This window comes from Drosophila albomicans, chromosome 4 (genome assembly GCF_009650485.2).
Source record: "Drosophila albomicans strain 15112-1751.03 chromosome 4, ASM965048v2, whole genome shotgun sequence".
Lineage (NCBI taxonomy): Eukaryota > Metazoa > Arthropoda > Insecta > Diptera > Drosophilidae > Drosophila > Drosophila albomicans.
The window spans coordinates 497039-518757 of NC_047630.2; the positions used below are offsets into that span (position 1 = coordinate 497039).

The 21719-nt window shown below is 31.8% G+C and overlaps 2 protein-coding genes across 9 annotated transcripts in view; one reads left to right on the forward strand and one right to left on the reverse strand.

The window, feature by feature from the left end:
• The window catches only part of LOC117573078 (uncharacterized), a 37081-nt gene extending 15948 nt beyond the window's left edge, over positions 1-21133 (forward strand). The window contains exons 1-8 of one of the 4 annotated variants that reach the window (XM_034255958.2): positions 10537-10693; positions 11338-11520; positions 14783-14924; positions 17110-17390; positions 17695-17811; positions 17877-18329; positions 18848-19283; positions 19402-21133. In XM_034255958.2, coding sequence (XP_034111849.1) covers positions 14904-14924; positions 17110-17390; positions 17695-17811; positions 17877-18329; positions 18848-19283; positions 19402-19632 — 1539 coding nt within the window. In that variant the 5' untranslated portion in view covers positions 10537-10693; positions 11338-11520; positions 14783-14903 and the 3' untranslated portion in view covers positions 19633-21133. Of the gene's footprint in view, positions 1-10536; positions 10694-10994; positions 11046-11337; positions 11521-14782; positions 14925-17109; positions 17391-17694; positions 17812-17876; positions 18330-18847; positions 19284-19401 lie in introns of those variants that run through there. The other 3 variants (XM_034255961.2, XM_034255960.2, XM_052006299.1) reach the window with 3 other exon arrangements.
• On the reverse strand, positions 895-9845 carry LOC117573077 (calsyntenin-1). 5 transcript variants are annotated; one of them, XR_007955182.1, is made up of 12 exons: positions 9685-9845; positions 9053-9203; positions 6640-6782; positions 6074-6574; positions 5233-5340; positions 3990-5172; positions 2772-3332; positions 2632-2715; positions 2441-2571; positions 1706-1829; positions 1493-1631; positions 895-1415 (listed from the first exon to the last, which is right to left on the reverse strand). XR_007955182.1 is itself a non-coding variant. In XM_034255957.2 (12 exons), exons 2-11 carry the CDS (start codon positions 9180-9182, stop codon positions 1558-1560), a joined length of 3039 nt encoding a protein of 1012 aa, XP_034111848.1. In that variant the 5' UTR covers positions 9183-9203; positions 9685-9845; the 3' UTR covers positions 895-1415; positions 1555-1557. The 5 variants fall into 5 exon arrangements, 4 of the variants coding, with proteins under 4 accessions (XP_034111848.1, XP_034111846.1, XP_051862251.1 ...); XM_034255957.2 differs by having other exon boundaries at positions 1555-1631; XM_034255955.2 differs by having other exon boundaries at positions 895-1631.
• Positions 21134-21719: the final 586 nt, after the last annotated feature.

The window sequence follows — 21719 nt, forward strand, 5'->3', positions numbered from 1 at the left end:
AAATATTCCTGGAAAAGATAAATTAAGGCGATTAATACATTTTTCAGAATTTTACAATACCTTGAAGTCAGAAGTGACAAAAATGTACCCACATGTTGACTTGGACCTGCATTTCGAAGAGTTGCAAATAAATCAAGGCAAACATCACTAAACAATCGTTGGAAAAGACATACATACATATGTATAGTATGAATTTTAAATTATTATTATAAATGGTTGGTATACGACTGTTATAACTGTAGATTTTGTTATAACATTAAGCTATTTTACCAATATCTAGTGCACTGAAATATGTAGATGCCAAGCGGCACTGTTTATTTATGTGTAAAAGACGGCATGGTTTAGTCCACTAATCAATGAAAATGTTATTAAAAGTCAACCAAAAAAAATATACATATGCAATGCCAATATTGGAACAGTATTTTTTATATTAAATTTCTAATATAATTAATGATTTTTCTCTGAGCTAGAAATGCCTCAGACGGTTTATTTTTAATTTTTTTTTCACTATCCATCTTAATGCTGGAACTGCTGATTTGACATCCTGCTTTCCAGTATCGGAGAATCGATACGCTTCAACATTAATTTTATGCTGGCAACTGCGAAACAAAATGGCCCTGCAGCTGAAAATTGCGCATTAAGGGCAAAAAATACGGTACTAAAACAACCATTCATTTCTTTTTATGTCAAGATAAAAGTTGCAAGAGTCTGATAATGTACTTTTGATCCACCCACCGTTTAATTTAGACAAAGCACCACCTGAATATTATTTTAGCATTATTTGTCGAAGCATTGTCGATAATAACACGATTTCGTTTAAATAATTCATTTTCACAGTATAAGAAAACAGTTTTATTTTAACTAAAAAAAACATCAAATTTTTGGCAGACCAAATGTGTTTACTTTAGACTGTTTATTTAGAATGTATAAGTTTACTGTTTTTGACCATTGATGTTTTGTAATTGTACTATATGCTAGTTACAGTTACATAGATTATTTTTATCTGCACAGTTAATTCGATATGAATGACAGTACATACACACCTAAAGAACCCACCAATGTAATTGCTATACATTTATTATCAAGGAAGCTGTGCATTTTGAAACATACTATACATACATACATACATATATATATATATTTTTTTTTTTGTTGTGGAAATATTGGTACACAAAAAAATCAACAAATGTTATAGTTAATTCAATTTTAATACAATGAAATGCAATTATTTTAATTACAGAAATAATTATATTTTAATTATTTCAATAAATTATAATTAATTGAATATTAAAACTTTTTTAATAATTTGGAATGTTAATACCTCCAAAAAAGTTATTCCACATTTTTCTTCTATTTTGCAGCCATGATTAGTATGTTGATTTGGTTACATATGTATGCACTGATGTGCTGGCACCCTATAGAGGAGTATATTAGCGGGTTACTTTAGGATAAATAGATTGTGTAATTTTTTATATTTTAAAAGCACATTTACATATTGTTATTTGTAACTTTTTTTTTTATTGATAATCGCATTTTCATCTCACACGCACGTACTCATTAGTTTGCTGATGAAAACATATTGGTGTTGTCCCATTCAAGTTGATTAATGTGTGCGAATCCATCTTTTATAACTGTCGAATATACAAAATACAGATAACTTAGATAATACATCAACAACATATTTATATCTTGCGAATATACATACCTTCTTCGTCATCCGAATCCGAATTCTCAGAATCCGAGCTATCTTCAGATGTAACATCTGCTTGCATTGGATTTATAGTAATAGTCAATGCAGAATCATCCCAGATCAAACCTTCATCAGCAACCTGTAGACAACACAACAAAAAAGACCGAGAGTTTTTAATATTGATTCGCAATGTGGGAAGAATATACGATTTAATTGTATATGATTTAAATTTCATATATAGCACAAAACTTGCAGCATGATACAGGAATTACCTAGCATTTAAATAAAATAATATGTTCCATGAATATAAAATTGTGTCCAAAATATCAACAACTTAAATTATACTGATAAAACATATACATAGCATATGGGGAGTTCTGAGTCCCAATTTAGATTTTAGGTGAATACAATAATTTTATTTCCCATTTTAAAAACATTTTTTTCAGAGTGTTATTGTTAAGTCGTGGTTGCCTTGTTGTCGTCTTGCCTTGATGGCTGAATATAAACTGAGTTGAATTTCTCTTGTAAGAAAGCTACAGCGGAGTGGATACCCGCTACCCATCCTCGATAAATATATATAATTAATATATCGATAAAATACTAAAATATACTATGACTATATTAGGTATATCTGTATACTATTACATTCAAAGTATACCGTATAATATAAAAGTCAAAGTAAGTAAGAGCCGAATGAAGCAGATTTTTATTGACAAATTAAATAATTTCTTATATGACTGGCATAATTACCTTTGGTATAGGCTGGTGACGATCTGCATACTTTTGGTTATTCCTTAAGCGTGCAATCGAAACGCCACAAATCACAACGACGATAAAGACACAGATCAGTATAATAAGCATGGTTGGATGTGATGCTTCAGCTTCAATTAAAAATAAGTACATCAATTAATTATTATGCGTTGTTGTTTATCAGTACTAACCTCGGGGCACAAACGAATGGACATGTAATTTTGGCTCCTGAACAATATTTGTATGTAACAATGAATATGAGAAAAGCTTCCCATCTGCAAGATAATTAATATGTAGGCGGAAATAAAGTGTTTCAAAATTATGTATTTACCTTGTGTTTGATCTGCTCCACTTCCACTTGGGGGATTATTATGTAGAGAAGCTAATAATTTGTTGTTGCCATCTAAATTTGTTAGTGGCGAAGATGATGATGATGATGGTAAATTTGTAGTCTTTGATTGTGATTGTTTTGGATGTAGGACGGTCAAGGTTAACGTATAGTCGACGTTTTTATTTTGTAAATTTAATTGTATGCAAGATAGCTTAAAAACACGATTTAAATAATAAGCTGGCTTTTTATTGCTATAAACCAAAGCCCGCAGTACGCTTAAATAATTTATAATTAAATCAGATCCAATCATTTCGACGCCATCCTTATTGATGTTTGTTCGAATATCCATGGTGGATGACAAAGATTCATCGCCATCAATTTGAATCTCTTCATGATCCGGATTCAGTGACGGAAATACAATTACGCTGCATGAATCCAAACTCTCTTTCCGGCTTACATTTTTATTATATTTGCCATCTATTGAGAAGCCAATGTGAATGCCATCCAAAATTCGTACGCCTGTTTTGATTTCCTGATACGAGACTAGTTTATTTTGGGCGCCTAAGATACAAAAAGATCGTAAATAGCACATATGTATGTATTAATATAAATTATTGCAGTTGAATACATTCCCGTTCTTAATTGTGAACTATTACTTTCGTTCTGCAACTAAGCTGTCTTTATCGAAATGTTTAGTTTCTCTGTGTTGACAATAGCTCTGGTACTTTTTTCCTAATTCATTTTTTAGTTTTTATTAGTTTTTTTGGAATGCATTCATTGATATTTTAGTATATTTTGTAAATTATGGCAACTTTTAAAACTGATGGTTTGCCCACTAAAAATTATTTTTGTAATATTGTAGTAGATTTTTGTTATATGTATGTATATGTTGTAACAGTAAAGATGTGTTTCTTTCACAGTTAGTTACCTAACTTGTTTTATTGAGCTTCAACAGATTATGCCAGCATTGAATGCATTGAATATTTTCATTTTACTGAATTTATTTTTCAACAATCATTGTGATAGAGAAGGTTTATTTATTCTGAGCTTTTTATTATTATGACTTTTAGTTGACTTACTAAATGAAAGCCACAATAACAGCCAGTTATAATAATGCTTATTGACAATAAAACGGGTATTCATAGGTAAAATAATAAAGCGCTTAAAATTTCGCTGTGCGTGAATACTTTGTTATATTATAGTTAATTGGTTAATTACCTGTAATCGTGATCTTTGCTGATGTCAAAAACTTGGATGGCACGTCATTTTCTGGCTTAACTTGAGATTCGAATTTGTCGACTTTATAAATAACATTAAAATCACTGGAGGGAGATTTTCCACTTAAATTAGTAGAGAAATTTTCTGTATAAACTGATTCAGGAGCAATAATAGGTTCGTTAACCATAATGTAAGTCTCAACTGTTGCGAGGCGAATTATACTATGATTGGCACACTGCATTTTTGTTCGAACTTCAATATTACGTCGACCAATTGTGGGATTCTTTTTTACATCATTAATATATTGAAGACTACGCATCAACTTCTCAATGTGTTGCTTGCTCTGTGTTTGAATATAAATTTCATTCATTTGTGCATTAACCTGAACTTGACTATCAGATGAGTCAAAAGACTGGTCCAATTGCAGTTCAGTTGATGGCAGCAAATGCTCAGCACAGCTTGTGCCACATTTAATTTCTTCGACTGAAAGTACACTGTTTAGAGAGATCTTCACTTCCGAGATGTCTCCATTAAAACCATGTTTTAAACGATTTTCAGAACTTTGATAACAAGCACCTACAGAGAGCGTCGTGTTCACTCCATGTGCAGCATGTAGCGGCCAATCATCGATCACCTCTGGATTTGTATGGCGTTGCTCCTCTATAGAACTTTCAAAGCGTATGCCATCAATAAATAGTTCAACTTTGGATGAATAATTAATGTTGATAACATAATGATGCCATTCATTATCGCACACTTGCGGTATTTTCCACCGCCATTCAGCAGGGCTGAAAATGTTCAAATCTCCATCGTTGAAATTCTTACGAAGAAGCAAAATGAGACGGCAATTACGCACAAATAGTGCCATATGGTGACGATTCATTTTATGGTCATCAGCACTGCATACTATGTGCTCCTTTACGTGTTTATTGTTCGAGCTTTGACTGCTATGTCGGAAAATTGTAATGATGCTGAATGGAAGTAGGGAGAAGTCATGATGTCCAATCAAATTATTGGGCACAACAGCACCTGTTGATCCAGAGAAATGAAATATCGGTTCACGGCCTTCATCATAGCTCAATTCTTTAGTCCAGATAGCATCTTGTGGCAAAAGATCCTTTAAGTTGGAGTTACTTGAACAATTGGATATATCTCGATCACATCCAAACGATATGTGTTTGGTCTATAAATTATTTATGCTACAATTATTTGCATTACAACAATATCTTAGAACTACGCTTACCTTTAGAGCAATTGTTGCATTAATAGTAAGGTCCTCAGTAGTACATAATATATTGCAGAGATCCAATCGAGCATTAGGAAATAATTGCAAATTTTCAGTGCTACCAGACTGTAAATGATCAGAAATAAGTATTTCGAATATTTACGTAGATTTTAAATTAATTTAAAAAAATAGTTTTGTTCAGAAAATTAAATATGTTTGTTTGCTTGTTTTAAAGTCTAACCTAATCAACTAAAGACAATCTATTGACAATCTAAATACAATCAATTGTAGTGTAACAGATCACAATACAATTCTACTTCCAATAGAAACTACTGTGACCGAAAAGACGGAACAATAAGCGTAGTACTGAACCTCTGCATCTAAGGATAACACCTCAAGAATTTCTGAAGCGAGGAAGAAATAGAGAGTGCCCAACACCGTTTCTGGGAATCTCTTGCATTTCTTTGGAGACGATTCCAATTCTTCGGAAAACCATGCTTTTAAGAACTGAGCAGTCATGCACAAGCTACATACATCGCTGACCACCGGCCTTGGTAAAGATGTCCCTTCCTTACATTCAACACATCACATTTATTCCATATCTGTTTTTATTTTTGAGGTCGATCGACCTAAGCCCATCTTTAACCTAAAATAAACTAAAAATTTAAATTCTTATCAAAAGTTTACTTAACCAATTAATTTCAAAAACAAAATTAAATAATTCTCGATGTTTGATTCTTTAAATTTATAAGTGATTGGATTACTATAAAATATACATCCTTCTTTAATTTGTCCTATACATCTAATAGGTATTAACTGAAGAAACAGACACAAGTCGATTTTAGATATAAGCACTTACGGTGTAATCAATGCGTTCCGGAATACCAAGGAATTTAGCGTCGCAAACACGTCGTACTTTGATGCTGACCATTATTGGTATTGATTCTTTCATGGCACAATCAAAGGCTACCACGGATAAAATATGATTGTGGGATATTTTATGCGAAAGCGGTTCAGTGTTTTTAATGGAACCCTCGTTATCTATGGTGAAGGGTTCATCACTGTTTAATATCTCATATTTGCAGACATCGCCAAAAAGAGGCGTGCAGTCCTTGTCCGTAGCTTCGACGCGAATTATTTCATTGTACAATCGCCCTTCGTCGACTTCCGTTACATATGATTGTTGAAGAAAAGTTGGCGCATATTCATTAATATCAATAACAGTGATATGCACATTGGCTGAATTTGATGGCATTCCATCGCAAAAAATCGCAACAATTTCAAAATGGTAACTTTTACGTTTCTCACAATTCAAGGTTCGCCGTGCCTTTAGAATACCCAAATTGTTGACCAACTCAATCTAAAATTTTAATTAAATTGTTTTATTTTAAAATTGATTTGAATAGTGTTGTTAATGTAATTTACTTGAAAAGGAATTTCGTGATATGGCTTCTTAAGAATGCGAAAATTGCAGATTTTTTCTTCGTTGACTTTAATTAAAGGTGTTATTTCCACATATGTTTCATTTTCTCGAATCAATCCATGATACGAATTCTCCAATATATTTTCTGCAATATATTTTAAATTTCGAAATGTATCAGTAACAATTTAGCAGTTATTTAGTTACTCTAATATCCTATTTAGACCAAGTGCATCTGCTTCAATGATTCGATTCTCTGATGCAAGTGCTTACACCAAAGCCGCATCATGCAAATAAAAGTTTGATGGTGAAAAAGTAAACAAACTTAGGTAGGAAAAAGTACAGAATCAAAGGCAATAGAAGCAAATTAAATGAACATTATAGATTTGATTTGTGGGCCAATGTAGATATGTATATGTATATATCGACATAACTTATTTCAGTTTTAGGAGTCGTTCCCAGATGCGCGAAATCGTGTTTTACCGTGCAATTCCTATAAAAAGAACGACTTTCCAAAATTCGTTTTTCATTTTGTTCCGCAGTTCCCAGAACAAATAAAATTTTGAAGCGTATCGATACTCCGATACTGGAGTGTATGTGAAGGTCAACTCAGCAATTCCAAATGCGCAAATATACAGGCATGCTCCGGTATTTACTTTGCTTTTTCGTTTTGGGACCAAAACCGAGATTTTCGTTTTTAGGTGCTCCGGTTTTCACAAGTTTTTGGTCATCGTTTTGCTATCGGATCGTTTCATTTTTGACTGCTGAAACAGCTGACTTGTGCTTTGGTCAAAAGTAAACAACCACGTGGTTCATCAGGCCTGTGACAGGAACGAAGTCACCCAGTCCATTATACGCTACACATCCCCAGAACATCACACAGCCTCCACCATGGCTTACTTTTTGGCAAACGGGCCGCCCTTTCTGCCTTTGTTCCATTGGTAATCTTACAACAAATTTATTTTTTGATGATTTATACACAAAGGAGCTTTCATCTGTCCATAGAACGCTCCTCTAGAACTGCTTTCCTTTGCAAAAGTCAGTCTTTTGAGCTTGTTTGCTTTTGTTATATATGGTACTTCCATGACTTTATAAGTCTTATCCACATTCATTTAATCGTCGACGGACTGTGCGCTCACTAATTGGTGTTTTAGCTGTCAAATTAAATTGATCTGCTGCGGATTGGGGCTTTAGAAAAACATTTTTTTAAATTCCCGTACAAGGACTCTGTCTTCACTGAGATCTGTTTTGCGCTTAGCACCTGATCTTCTTAAATTACGCATGTCATTATGCTTTTTAAACTTTTTAATTTGGTAGTACACAGTTTGGCGCGACACTTTAAACTCATTGGTAATGTCTTTGACTGCTATTCCAGCGTTAAACTTGGCTACCATTGAGGATCTGGTAACCAAACTTAGCTCAGTAGTTATACCCATTTAATTTATTAATTTTTAATAACTTTCTATTTTACTAACAACGTTGAATATTGCTCAAAGAAGTTATATCGCGTGCTTAAAAGTGTGAAAATATTTCCATAAAGATGCTTTCAAAATACTTGTGGCACGTAAAAAGCCGTTGTCTGCATGCATTCTTATCAGCAGAAAGAGAATGCAAAAGGTAAACGATATAAAATTTGGCGTGCACATAGCTAAAAATAGATTCTTTGTTTTGAGCCTCATTTTCGCACCGTTATTTGACGATTTCAAGCAAAGCTAAGTTCAATAGTCTAAAAAGAGTTTCGTCAATTAATTGTGCCGACTAGTGTAATTCAATAACCTGAGTTTAACTACATAGTAGAGAATATTTGCTTATACCGGGGATGGTGCTAACGACTTTAGTTCTGTAGTTAGAATTTTTAGATACGAACATAACAAGTTAGAAAGCTGCAGTCGAGTATGTTCGACCGTGGGATGCTCGCTATCCATTTTGAATAAAAGCAAAACAATGCGGTATTATACGTTAAAGAAACAAAAAAACTGAAATATACCAAAAAATACCCGCTGTAGCTTTAAAATTACGCTTGTTATTAGATTTTTGTTGACTTGAGGGTCGGAAGTGAGCGTAACAAAACATACAGACGGATATGGCTATATCGTCTCGGAGGTTAACGCTGATCAATATATATACATATACTTTACATACATTTCCTGCCGGCACAAAGTTATAATACCCTTCTACGCTATGGGTAGCGTCCAGTCCGTTTCGTAAGTTCAACGCTTTACCGTATGGGTTTGCAGTTTTATTCAATCAATTTGGAGAAATCACATTAATATAGAATGTTTACTTATATTATGTGATAAAGTAAATTCATATATTTTTACAGTAATTCAACTATTACATACTACGATACATTCTGAAATACTTAAAATATTAAAACGTACCATAGTACTTTTATTATGTATTTTTGTAAACACTAACCTCTTCGTGTTAGGAAGTCCTCTTCGTTTTCGTTTGAAGTAACCATTCCACTAAAAGATGCTGATGAATAAAGTGCAAGGCTTACTATTATGCTCAGGTTGATGTAAGCGGTGATACTTCGAGGCATCATATTTGCAGAAAAGTTATAGATCTGAGAAATTGCAAAAAAGTGGCTTTGAAATTTTATCTGCAAGGGTATGAGATTTTTAACACACAAGATGAATTGCAGATAAATTCATTGAACTGTTATATGTGAATATACATATGTACATATGTCTAAGATGTTTAAGCGCATATATGTACATACATACATATATACTAATATACACATAAGTAGATATATGTGCATGTGTTAACAGATGTGTGTATCAATATAAATACATTTGAACCGTTGCATGAACTCATGAGATACACATTTACAAGATACACACACACAATTTTTATTAATAGAATTTTTTGTTTTTATTATTTATTTTTAATTTAAGAGTGAACGACAACAATATGATCGTATTTTAATGTATTTGAAATTAATTTAAATGTGTATAATATTTATTGAACAGAATAATGCATTTACTTAGGATCTGTTCAGTTTTTCAGTCACAGCAATTGCTAAAAATCAATAAATTACGAACATTTTGCCTTTTCCTTTTGCTATTACTGTAAGAATGTTAGTTATTGAACTAGCGCAATGTTTATTATATTTTTAATTTAATAAGAGATTGATCACGTATTTGTCAATTGTTTATCCGACATTTTTATGTATTTGACAAGCAAAATGAATCGAACACATTAAAATGGTTTAAAAAATCCCGATCAAATGAATTCTGTATATTCGGTATTTTTGTTTTAATTTTTTTTTAGTAAAATATTTATTTGACAAAAAATTGTATTTTGGGTAATCTAATGCAAAAATTTTAGATCGAATTTTGATAGACTTAAATTAATGTATGAGTTCACAACTGCTTGTCTTAATAAAAAAATTGTTATCGATAAATTTACATACAATATAAGTAACAGTTAAGCAACCTTAACGCACTTTCAATTGTGTGTAAATAACAAACATTGACTTAAAGTTTACTTGGTAAGAATTGGTAAATGGATCTCTATCCCGTAAATAAATATTTCCGATATGAACAAAACATTTAATATTATTAAAATAACTTAATATTTTGAAATAACATATAGAAGTTGTACATTTCTAACGGTAGACAACTGCAGATAATTGGGGGTTTGACTTTAGTATAAGTATTATGTAGAGCCTTGCTAAAAATTGTTGGTCAAATATTCATTCACGTGCGCGAACTTTTTTCGGAAATATGTATGTATGTATGTATGCATGCATAAATTTGTGTAGGCTGAACTGAACAAATTCGACCCGAATCGGAAACTCAAACCGAGCAATTGGAAGTATGTGGGAACTTGTGGGTTTTGTCAGGGATGCTGTGTGGATTCTGTGTCGAAGTTCACATGATAGGAAGGAACATTTAGTCCAGTTTTCGTGACGCGTCGAAGCGGTTCACTAACATAAAGCAGGCTATATAATAAAAATGCAAATCAAGTTTTCAAAGTAGTTACAAATTATTGAATTTGTAAAAAAAAGCTTGCGTAGAATTTCTGTAATATAATTGCGTGGCTATAAATGTAAGTATGTTGTGAAATTAAATTATATGAAGGACAATGAATGAAAGCCAACATACATTGACAAATAAAATGCATAGTATATTTAGGACTACAAAATATGAACACAGTATACATACAAATATACGTTCATTCATATTTAAAGAGACATTGGTAATGAATGTTTGAAACATCTATATACATACATATGTATGCACCTTTGTCGTTGTTTTACATATCCAAATGTACATATGCCAGCATGAGAGTGAGCTTTATATAAAGCTTTTTATGTCTGAATGAATATTTTCTGAATGGGCAGTCAGTCCATCAGTTGGCTACTCCTTAGCTGGGTTTCAAATATATACCAACGCTCTAAGTAATTATTAAGATTTATTATTATTAGTAGAAAATTATTTTATTAATTTGAAATATTCTTTATATTATTTAAAAAAAATTATTTCAAACATCAATGAATTTGATTTTTATTTAATTTAATTCATTAATTTTTTGGATGTTAATTTTAAAATTAAGAATAATACAAATGACAATATTTCAAACATTTTTTTTAATGACATTATAATTAAAATTGATCATTTATTCTAATTAGTTTGTTGGGATTTGAGTAACAAGTAAGAACATGTAAATGTGAAATTAAATTTTCCCTACAGCTTGAATTATGGCTGAGACTTACGGTAATGCGTCGCACTCAATATATACTCATAAGACAACAGAAAATTGCGATGCTATGCGACTGTCAGCGATGTGCAACTTATTTCGATTTCGACTTATAATTTACTTATTTATTTGGAAAACCAATAAAGCAAAATGCCAAATATGATAAAAACAGAAAAGTAATTCAAATTTTTTAAAAATTAAGTCACATTTAAGTTAACTCACGATCAACTAAGTGCACAAAATGTTCAATTGTTTTCTTATCCAGCACTTGCACAAAATGAACTTAATTTACTAATTGTAATCGTATTCCTAGTACATATTCTTTGTAACTCTTCTTCTCTGCCAATATTTACATATACTCGAACATATGGCCATTTTTAAAGACAAATTAACAACTATGATAGCGAAGCATTATAAAGAAATAATAACAAATTTTAAGGTTATTAATAACATAATTTGCTCTGGATGATGAAAGCGAGAACTATGTTTTTAATCAAGTATACGAAAGAATAGTTTTCAATACTTTAATTAATCATTTAAATTCTATGTGTTCAAATCAAATCTGCAATAACTGCGACATGCTTAGAGATATTCTATATATTTAACTCTTTAAATAGTCCTATACTGTTTTTAAAGGTTATTTTTAAAGGTGTACTCTTCGTGTCCGAGGACACCGTAGGGAAAAGGGTATTATAATTTAGTGCCTACAGAAAACGCATGTAAACGGCAGAAGTCATTTCCAACCACATAAAGTATATATATTATTAGCCGATATGGCCCTGGTGCATAATGTTAATGTAATAGTCTATTAATATACCAGAAGTAGCCGTCTTAAGAATACTTAAAAAATGGGTAGCGAGTACTCGTATCTTACATTCGAACACCATGACTGTAGGTTTTTTACTTCTTTTTTAATCTTTAAAGTATTAAAGTCACTGGTTATACCAGCTGAAACGTCGGTATTACTTCTCACCTTTTTCATAATTTCTCCTGTCTTGTGTTTGCCTATTCAATAGAACGGGTCTGGTTCAATGAATGACACCCTAGACTGTTGCTCACTGATGCTTATCGATACATGCGAGCAAGATTCATGACACATCTCCCAATCGGGCATACTTCTGCTGGGAATAATATGATTGATTTCTCCAAGGTTTATTGCTCAGATAAACACTTTTTAAATGTGATATATTAGACAAAATTTTAGAAGGAACTGCATTCACATATTGAGCTTTGGACTTAGAGCCCTTTTGTCATTGAGGTTTCATTCCTATTTCTTGTACTGCTCAAGCCATGGCATAATTGATAAGGGGTCGTATCTGACAGGCATACTTCTCAATATAGAATAGGAGGCTTTTTCCACGGGGTTATATCACTGTTCGAAATATTGCTTGGAAAGAGAGTATCTTATAGAACTCGAAGACGCTAATCAATGTCGTTGGAGATGATGCCATTTTATGCTTGACTACTGAATAGAATCTCATATCTTCTTCCGCTAAGCATTCCTAATTATTTGTTATTTTGAGTTAGGATACTTTTATACTCGCTCCACACTACTTCTTTTCGCTTGATTATGTTTCCCACCAATAGGCATTTCAGCAGCTTTTATCAAATGCACCTGTTATGTTGATGGGTTAGAACTTTACACTTCCGTCTTTTTCGAGAGACTGACATCGACGGTAAGACCTTTGTTTCTAATGTCAGTTCAGAACCTACATAAATATTTTAAAGTTATTATTACAAACGAAGTCGATAAGCAAATAACCATTATGATGAGTATTGACATCGTATCCAATACGATTGGGATGTGCTTTCTTTCGAAGTACTCGATAAGTCCCGCAATTGTCACAGGTCAACTCGGTACATAGCCAGGAAAGTAGACTGATGCTACAACAGCAGTTGAGACCAGTGCTGCCAGATTCTCCGGAGTAAAAGTTGCTAGATTTGAGAAAAAAAAGTTTCTGAAAATTATAAAAAAAATTGCAAAAAAAAAATTGCTAAATCTTTTAAATGTTCTTTTTCAAATAGTATGTACATTTTTAATTAATTTGAGAATAAAATATTGCAATTAAAAATCAAAATTAAAATAAACAGGATTTCATATCTTCTTTTGTTAACATTACAAAATACTTAAAATTTCGCCCAATTCTTCTGCTTCCTTACTATCCGGGTACTTTTCGTTTCCTGAAATTTTAACTAAGTGCTCGTAGGGAAGTACATCATTATGGCAACATTGTAGTCCAATACATATATAAAGTTAATATTTATTTTTTTTTTAATTATTATTTTTTTTTTTTTCAAATAATTAGCTTCTTTATTTAGTATCGAACCAGTACAGCAGGAAGAAAATAGTACTATAACAACACAGGTAAAAAATGTATTTATTTGGACCAAACCTCATATTAGTTTAAGGAGTTTATGTGAAGTTTACGATTGGGTGAACGTTTTCGCAAAACCTTGACGCTTCAATCGCCTCAACGGTCTGGCTGGTAGGAGTCTCCTAGCGAGTCTGCTTCTATGGGTTAGAAACCTGTCGCTATATCGGCTCGTGTTTTAAATTATTTAAATTCAAACTAACCTTATATGCAATATCGAATTTAATGTTTTAAGGCTCATACAGTTGTGTAATTTATTTTTTGCTATATTCATTTGTGAGAATATACGCTCAACTTCAGCGTTCGACCATAGCAGGGAAAAGATTTTGAGCGCAAAATCTGCTAAATCACTAAAAGGGTTTTGGTTCAAGTAGCTCATATAATCGAACCGTTGAGTTAAATACAAGTTCAGATTTCGTTGTGAATTTTTGCAGTGAATAGGAGAAAGGGTATACAAAATAAAAAGGCTTTAGGTAAAGTATAAATGAAAAATTGCTAAAATAGCTAAAATTGCTAAAAAAAAAAAATAAAAAGTTGCTAAATTTGTAGCTAATAGCATTACAAAAAAAAAGTTGCAAATTTTTTGAAAAGTTGCTAGATCTAGCAACTAAATTGCTAAACTGGCAGCACTGGTTGAGACATCTGTAAGTGCCTTAAATACGCCGATTTACCAAAAGATATCATCATCATGCTATGCGCGGGCTCCACCGCTGACGGTTATTAAGGATATGATGACCTTCATGATGGTGGTAGGCACTATGTGGTGGGAGTTGTGCGGAGTTTATGAATCTACTTTGTAGATTTTCTATTCGCAGCTAACTTTCATGTTTGACATCGTTCTCTATCGCCATCTAGAAGCCTTAGCCACCTCACAACCATCTACAAATTCATTAGGCCGAGAACATTCATTCATATTTATATGATAGCAATTTATGATATGTTTTTATAATACTTTTTATTTATTCAATAGGCTTAGAAGTATAGAATTATTGAATGCCTGCATGCATGTAATAAATGTCTTCGAAGTGTACTAATATATTTTAAATTTCACTTTGTTACCCTGCAGAGAATATATATACTGGATTGTCAACAAATATACAACTATATGAATTGGTACAACCAAAATTGACTTTTATCTTTTCATGAATTACACGCATTAGTGGATATTTATTGAATAAATAATTAAAATGTTTATTAGTTCAAATTTGGTAAGTTTACTAACAATAATATTACTTTCAAACATATTCTTTTATTTGTTACAGGGATACAAATACTGATGAATAAGAGAAAACATTTAAATTAAAAGGAAGACAAGTGAAAAGCTTAAGTTGAAAGCGCGCGACAACAAATTTCTTCTTTCCTTTGACCCGTTTAATCTGAAAACAAACTAATTTAATATTTGTTTTTATTAATTAAGTCATCAAGCCCCTGCAGCTACATACGTATGGTTTATGGCAGACTGCTCTCTACTTGTTATTTTTTATTCATTCGACCTTTTTTTCTATCGCTGTTTACTACACGAGACCTTAATCAATCCCAATTCTACTTTAGGAACTATTTAAAAAAATCAAATTCAATTAGAAGTATTGAAAAGAAAAGAATAACTAAGGACTGGTGCTTTAAAAAATTTTATTACATCTTGGCGTTAAAATTATAAGCATCATAAATTTATTTAACTTAGATATATTTTTTTAATTTGAATTTCCTACTTAATAACTTAAACAAGTAAGAAAACTACAGTCGAGTGTGCTCGACTGTGAGATACCTGCCACCCATTTTGAATAAAAGCAAAATATTGCGGTTTTATTTTCAAAATATACCGATAATACTACAAAAATACTAAAACTATACCGAATGATATATTTGGTAAATCGATATAGCACCACATTCCAAATATACCATATACGGCACAATATACCGGAAGACCTCTAGTAACTACTCGTTTTTGGCCATACAAAAGTATTTCTTTAATAACTTCCACAATTTTTATCTGATAGCAATTAAACTATCAGAAATCATATTTATACACCAGCTTTAAAATTACGCTTGTTATTCGATTTTTTGATTTGCGGGGGCGGAAGTGGAAGTGAAATAAAATTAATCTGCGTGCAAACATAACAAATGCTGTAGAAAAAATTAGAGCTCTATCTCTTATAGTCTCTGAGATCTATGTGTTCATACGGACAGACGGACATGTCTAGATCGTCTCGGCTATTGATGCTGATCAAGAATATATATACTTAATAGGGTTGGAGATGCCTCCTTCTACCTGTTACATACATTTCCTGTTGGCACAAAGTTATAATACCCTTCTACCCTATGGGTTGCGGGTATAGTTATCTACTTTTTGTATAGCGTTTGGCGTAATTTTAGTAGCGTTGCGTATCTAAAAGTACTTGGATAAACATAAAATATAAATTATCTTTCAAATCAAATAATATTCTTAGTCAATTTTTTTATCTCTAAACAAGAAAATGTATGTATTTTTCTACAGTTTTCTTTTAGAAATAGACAAAAAGGCCTACATCGGGCGATAGAGCAGGCCTATCACTGTATCGTTTGAATTACAATAGCAATACTTGTTATATTATTATAACTGTGCCGTCAGTAAATGTATGTAACAGGCATAAGGAATCTCCGGGACGATCTAGCCATGTCCGTCTGCTGGCTGTCCGTATGAACAGCATTTGTTATTTTTTTTTTTTTTTTTTTTTCTAAATAAAAAAATTGTAAAATTTTACCCAACCAACGATTAAAGATTATTTGGCAACTCTCGGCTAAAGATGCATTTGGTTGTTAACGACTGTATTTAAATTAGGCCGGTCTAAATATTTTGATTGAAAACTCCAATTGCGCCATTAATGGCAATCGAAGAGCACAAAAAAAAAGAATCTGTGAAATTGATCCATTTTCAGAATCGAACGAAACGGATTTTTTTTGGGCCTATCATTAAATTATTTAAAATTAAATTTCTTTAATTTAAACAAAAATGTTTGTCGTGCTCTTCTACAATTGCTTTGTTTTCGCAAATTGCACCCAGAGACAAACATAAAAACGCAAGCTTCTTGTTTCGAATTCAATCAGCAAAATAAATCTGTTTAGCAAAAGATTAAAAGGCTTAGTTGGCGCGGTTGGTAATGTGAGTTAGCATTTGAAAATTTTGGAATAACTTAAACTTAAATTACTATTTTAGTATAATAAGGTTTGGAATTTTAAAAACCAACTCTTATTGCTGTTGTGTAAAAATTACATTCTTATAGCTCTTAACGTTTGGTCTGTGGTGGTTAGCTCAGTCAGTAAATTAATAAATCAGGCAGGACAAAAAAGCTTTATATATAATATATAGAATACAATTTTCAATTTTTATTTATATATACATCTTTGTCTTTTAAGAAATCAAATATTCACATATACACATTAGTCATCTTAATATGCCAAGCATATGGAAATGGTAGCTATCTAAATGGACGTAATGGAGACTATGGAGTGCAAAGAAATACGCAAACCAATAAATTAGTGAATGCTAATGGAGATGGACAAAGGCCAAACGTCAATAACGGCTTGGTAACAAACGATGGCAGCGCTCGAAGTTCCGTTGGCGAAGTATTTGTACCAAAAACATTTTCGCTTAGTTCGCAGGAGCCATCATGTGAACAACTTCGTGCCATGTGGATGTGAGTTGGTATTTAAAATACTCGATTTATGTTTAAACTTGTTACTAACCAATATATATAAATATAAATACATATTATTAATATATGTATAATATATAATCATCAAGTACAATTGCATCTTTGTATGGTAATTTACAATTACGTCAATTGCATATAAAATAGTTTCAAATATGACATAATAGAAATACAAAAATGTACTTTTGAGATGATCACCTTCATAACCTTTGTACTTAATTTAACTCTTTCTTGAAATACACAGTTAAGATGTTTTCTATGTTTGATATATACCAAAAATATAATGTAGATTTTCAAAGAGACAATCTCGGGCAGCAGAAATAACAAATGAAATACCCACATATCGCGACCCGTTTACATATAATATTTGGGATCCGATATACTCCAATTCTAGACGTTTTGGATCGTAAGTATTATATAAAAAAAAAAAAATATTTAACATGACTAAACTGTTCAATCTGTCAATTTAAGACTTCGAACGGGATCAAGGGATCGAGCCCGCTCACCTGTTTTCGGCCGAGTCGTTAGTCGAGAACCCACAATTCCTCAGCATATCGGAGGAGGACTTGAGCAACGTCAGCGTCTTATTGTTGATGGTAGTCTTTTTAATCCTGGGCAGACTCGATTATATAGTTCAGAAGCACGTCCAATCACTAGTGCCTCAGGCGTATCCCAAACATCGTCTGCACTTTCGTCGTCTTCATCGTCAACCCGTCGAGCAAGTAAAAACCGATATATGGGTGTACCGTATAACTCAGGCGATAATTTAAGTGGCAGCCAAAATTCAGCGGCAGTTCAGGGTAGCTTTCAAAAGCTCAAAGAACTCATCTGGACAGAGAGGGCCAAAGAATTAACGCAGCAACGGCGTGCCGAGGAACTGGCTGCGCGAGCAGCTGTACTGAAGGAAATTGCAAATGGCCAAAAGTAAGTCAGTAATAAGAGACAAACTAGTTTTAAAAGCAAAATCGATTTTTCTAATACCAAAGTAAAACTTTTAGTCTTGCGTTAGTAAACCTTAAAAATATTTATTTACTTAAGCTTCCAAATTCATTTTGCTGTTGATACACAAACTTTTATGCAAGCAGCGGAGCGATGAATTTTAAACAAGTATTTGCTGTGAATAGTGTAGATAGGTGACAATGGCAATGGAAACTGTACTGGAAGAGTTCATCCATCCCATTAATTCAATCATTTTATTTATTTATTTAAAATAGTTCTGCGGAAGTGGGAATATGTTTGGGCATTCCTCCTTTTGGCTCTGACATACATTGTCTGTCGGCACAAAGTTATAACTGGCCAATGACATTTCTTTTATATATATGTAGTTATTCAAAATTTTATTTTAGCTAAAAAGCTAAAAAATAGTCAATAAATTGCTTTTGGAAAGTCAGGCTCAGAAATAAAAATTATATAATAGTTATTAATTAATTTACTAATTTCAGCATGCAAGGATCGTACAAAACATCTTTTAATAACTTAGCTGACTCATTGCTGATGGATGAAAACCGCAGTCCAGATAATAGTGGCAATCAATATATACATGCCAATCGCCTGTCGATTTCAAGCGGCCAATCTTTCGATGTCAAAAATGCCAATAATAAAAATTCTGGGCATCGAAACAGCGCTGGTGGGAGAGCTTCAACACGACGAATTGGAAGTAATTTTGGAGTTGCAACTCATGCTACTGGACCAACACATAAAGAAGTCAGTTTTCTAAGAAAGTCTAGTCCGGCAAATACTATCGCTCGCAGTTCGATTCCAGTAACAGACGTGGATTTGAGTGAATTATTATCAGATCATGCTGTAATGGGCATACCAATGACATATCCAATTCGACAATCCCATTTCAGGGAAAGAAATCGTTCTCTTTTTAAACAGGTATATCTTAAATAAATTATTTTTAATTTCACTTGCATCTTTTTATTAGTTTTCATTTACGAATTTCGAAAATTCATACATCTAAATCGTAAATTAAAATCACAATTTTTAATTATAGAATACTAACGGTGACGACTATTTTCATCGAGAGAATAGAAAATTGGGATCGAATAGGGAGTTTGAATTTCTTAAAGCATATTTAAATGAGAATCAGCTAAGACCATTAAAATCAATTGAATATAACATTATGAAGCCTAATGTTCAATTATATTCCGCCGTCGAAAACGATCAAGCAATTGATCGTCCCCATATAAAAAATAATTATATTGATTCTTACTATTATAATTAAAAAGATCTGCTCATAAATAATTATCTCCTATATCTTTTTTTTTATTTTTAGCAATGCTAGTTAAAATTTGTATATAATCGAATATATGTAAATATTTCAAATAAGTTTATTTTAATGATTAAACACTGCTAACAGGTAAAACGGTTATATATTTAGATGCCATTAAGATTTTTTTTGTTTTTGCAACATTGCACTTAGACGTATTATTTAGTTAAGTATTAACTTACATTTCTTTATAATTTATATATTGAAATACTAGACATTTTGCTTAAACGTTAACAAAGGCTTCCAATATAAAACAATCATCCATAATAAAAAAAATTCAAGCGTGTAGTGTGTGGTGTAAAATGATCCGTAAATAGATAGTTTTTCGATTAAGTAGAGATTGAGTGGTTGATTTGTAATGTAGCTAAGATTCAGAATTCATTGATGAAAAAACTACCAGTATGTAGAATAAAATTATTATTAATTAAAATTGACTGCATACTTTGCATAAATAGTACAGACACTGGTCACGCTTATACTACACATTTATTTCCATATGGGTATGTAAGCATAAGCTGACTGTGCCTGAACTTAATCATATTAACGAAATAGCATACACAATCAAGAACAACAAATAATGACAAATATAATTGCAAACAATCCAACAAAACAACTCTTAAAACTATTTAACATCTTTTATAAATATTACATTTTCTTTATCATATATGTATAGTGGTTACTTAACCTGAAAACATATTATACTTGTTTTCGTTGAACATACCATATCCATGTTTCCTATGTATGTATGTACGGGTTTTATTTTTGTTTTATTCATTATTTTAAAATCTTTATTCAATATTATTAATAAACGTACATATGAAATAAATGTCAATTTAACATATCGAACTTAAACTATTTCAATACAACAAAAACAAGAAAAGGAGATACTGTATATTGCGGCTAAAATTGCGAACTTATCTACTACGTAACAATTATTGGAATAATATTACTGAAGATATTTGTGGTAATGTGTAATATTATAAAACAATAATCAATGATGGGTATTATCAAGTGCTAGTAATCTTTATTTATTTATTATACTCAATTGTGTAAAATATTTGCTTGTAGTAGACAATGAAAAACACACAAAAAATGTATACAAAACGTATCAATAAACACCTGACAATAAATCTTTAAATGTAAGTTCCGTGACAATAAAATATATTCTGAACATACACAAATTATTGATATATTCTTATCATAGCATACAAGTATAAATACATATTTATCAACACATATTGTATGCCTAATATATATATGAAATTCTCTACGCATGGTTGATGATTTCGAGCATATGGAAAATACACAAGGATGACATTGTTAACTATTATAAATATTAAGAAATGCATATACATGTATAATCCTAGGAATATATTGTGAATTTTATTACATAATAATTAAACATTGTAAACAAAAAAAGTAATCTTATAAATAAAAGTATACCTACAAAATTGATTGAGTTGAATCTGTAACTAAGTTATATGTACATTCTTGATACGGAAATTTTTTCTAGTAGATTTTCCTTATACAGACGTGACTGCAAGGTACGTCGTGGTGGTGAGAATTGATTGATCACACTTCTGATATTGAGCTAGTTGCTGTAAAATTATCCTTTGGTAGTTTTAACATTTTTATTTCTTGCTCGTATATCCCCTTGCTTCAGATGGTACTTTGTATTTATTTTTTTTTTTTTATAATTAATAACATTTCTAACATGGTTTTTGATCGTGATCACTTTATAGCCCTTGGTGATTTCAATATTGCTGGTATATCATGGCATTCGGCCAAGAATTTTAATGGACTTTGCCCCTCTATATCCCATGTTTTTATTGATAGTCTTTTCGAAGTTCCATTGTGTCAGATTAATGGTATTCCAAATTGTTTAAGCAGGTCTCTAGACCTTATTTTTGTTTTAGACCCAGATTCCTGTTCTCTATCGAGAACATCTCCTATATCTTCGCCCGAAGACCCTTCCCATCCCACTTTAGAAATCACGTATGAGCTCCCATAAATTGCGACAGAGTCTAGTGTACGTTGTGGTG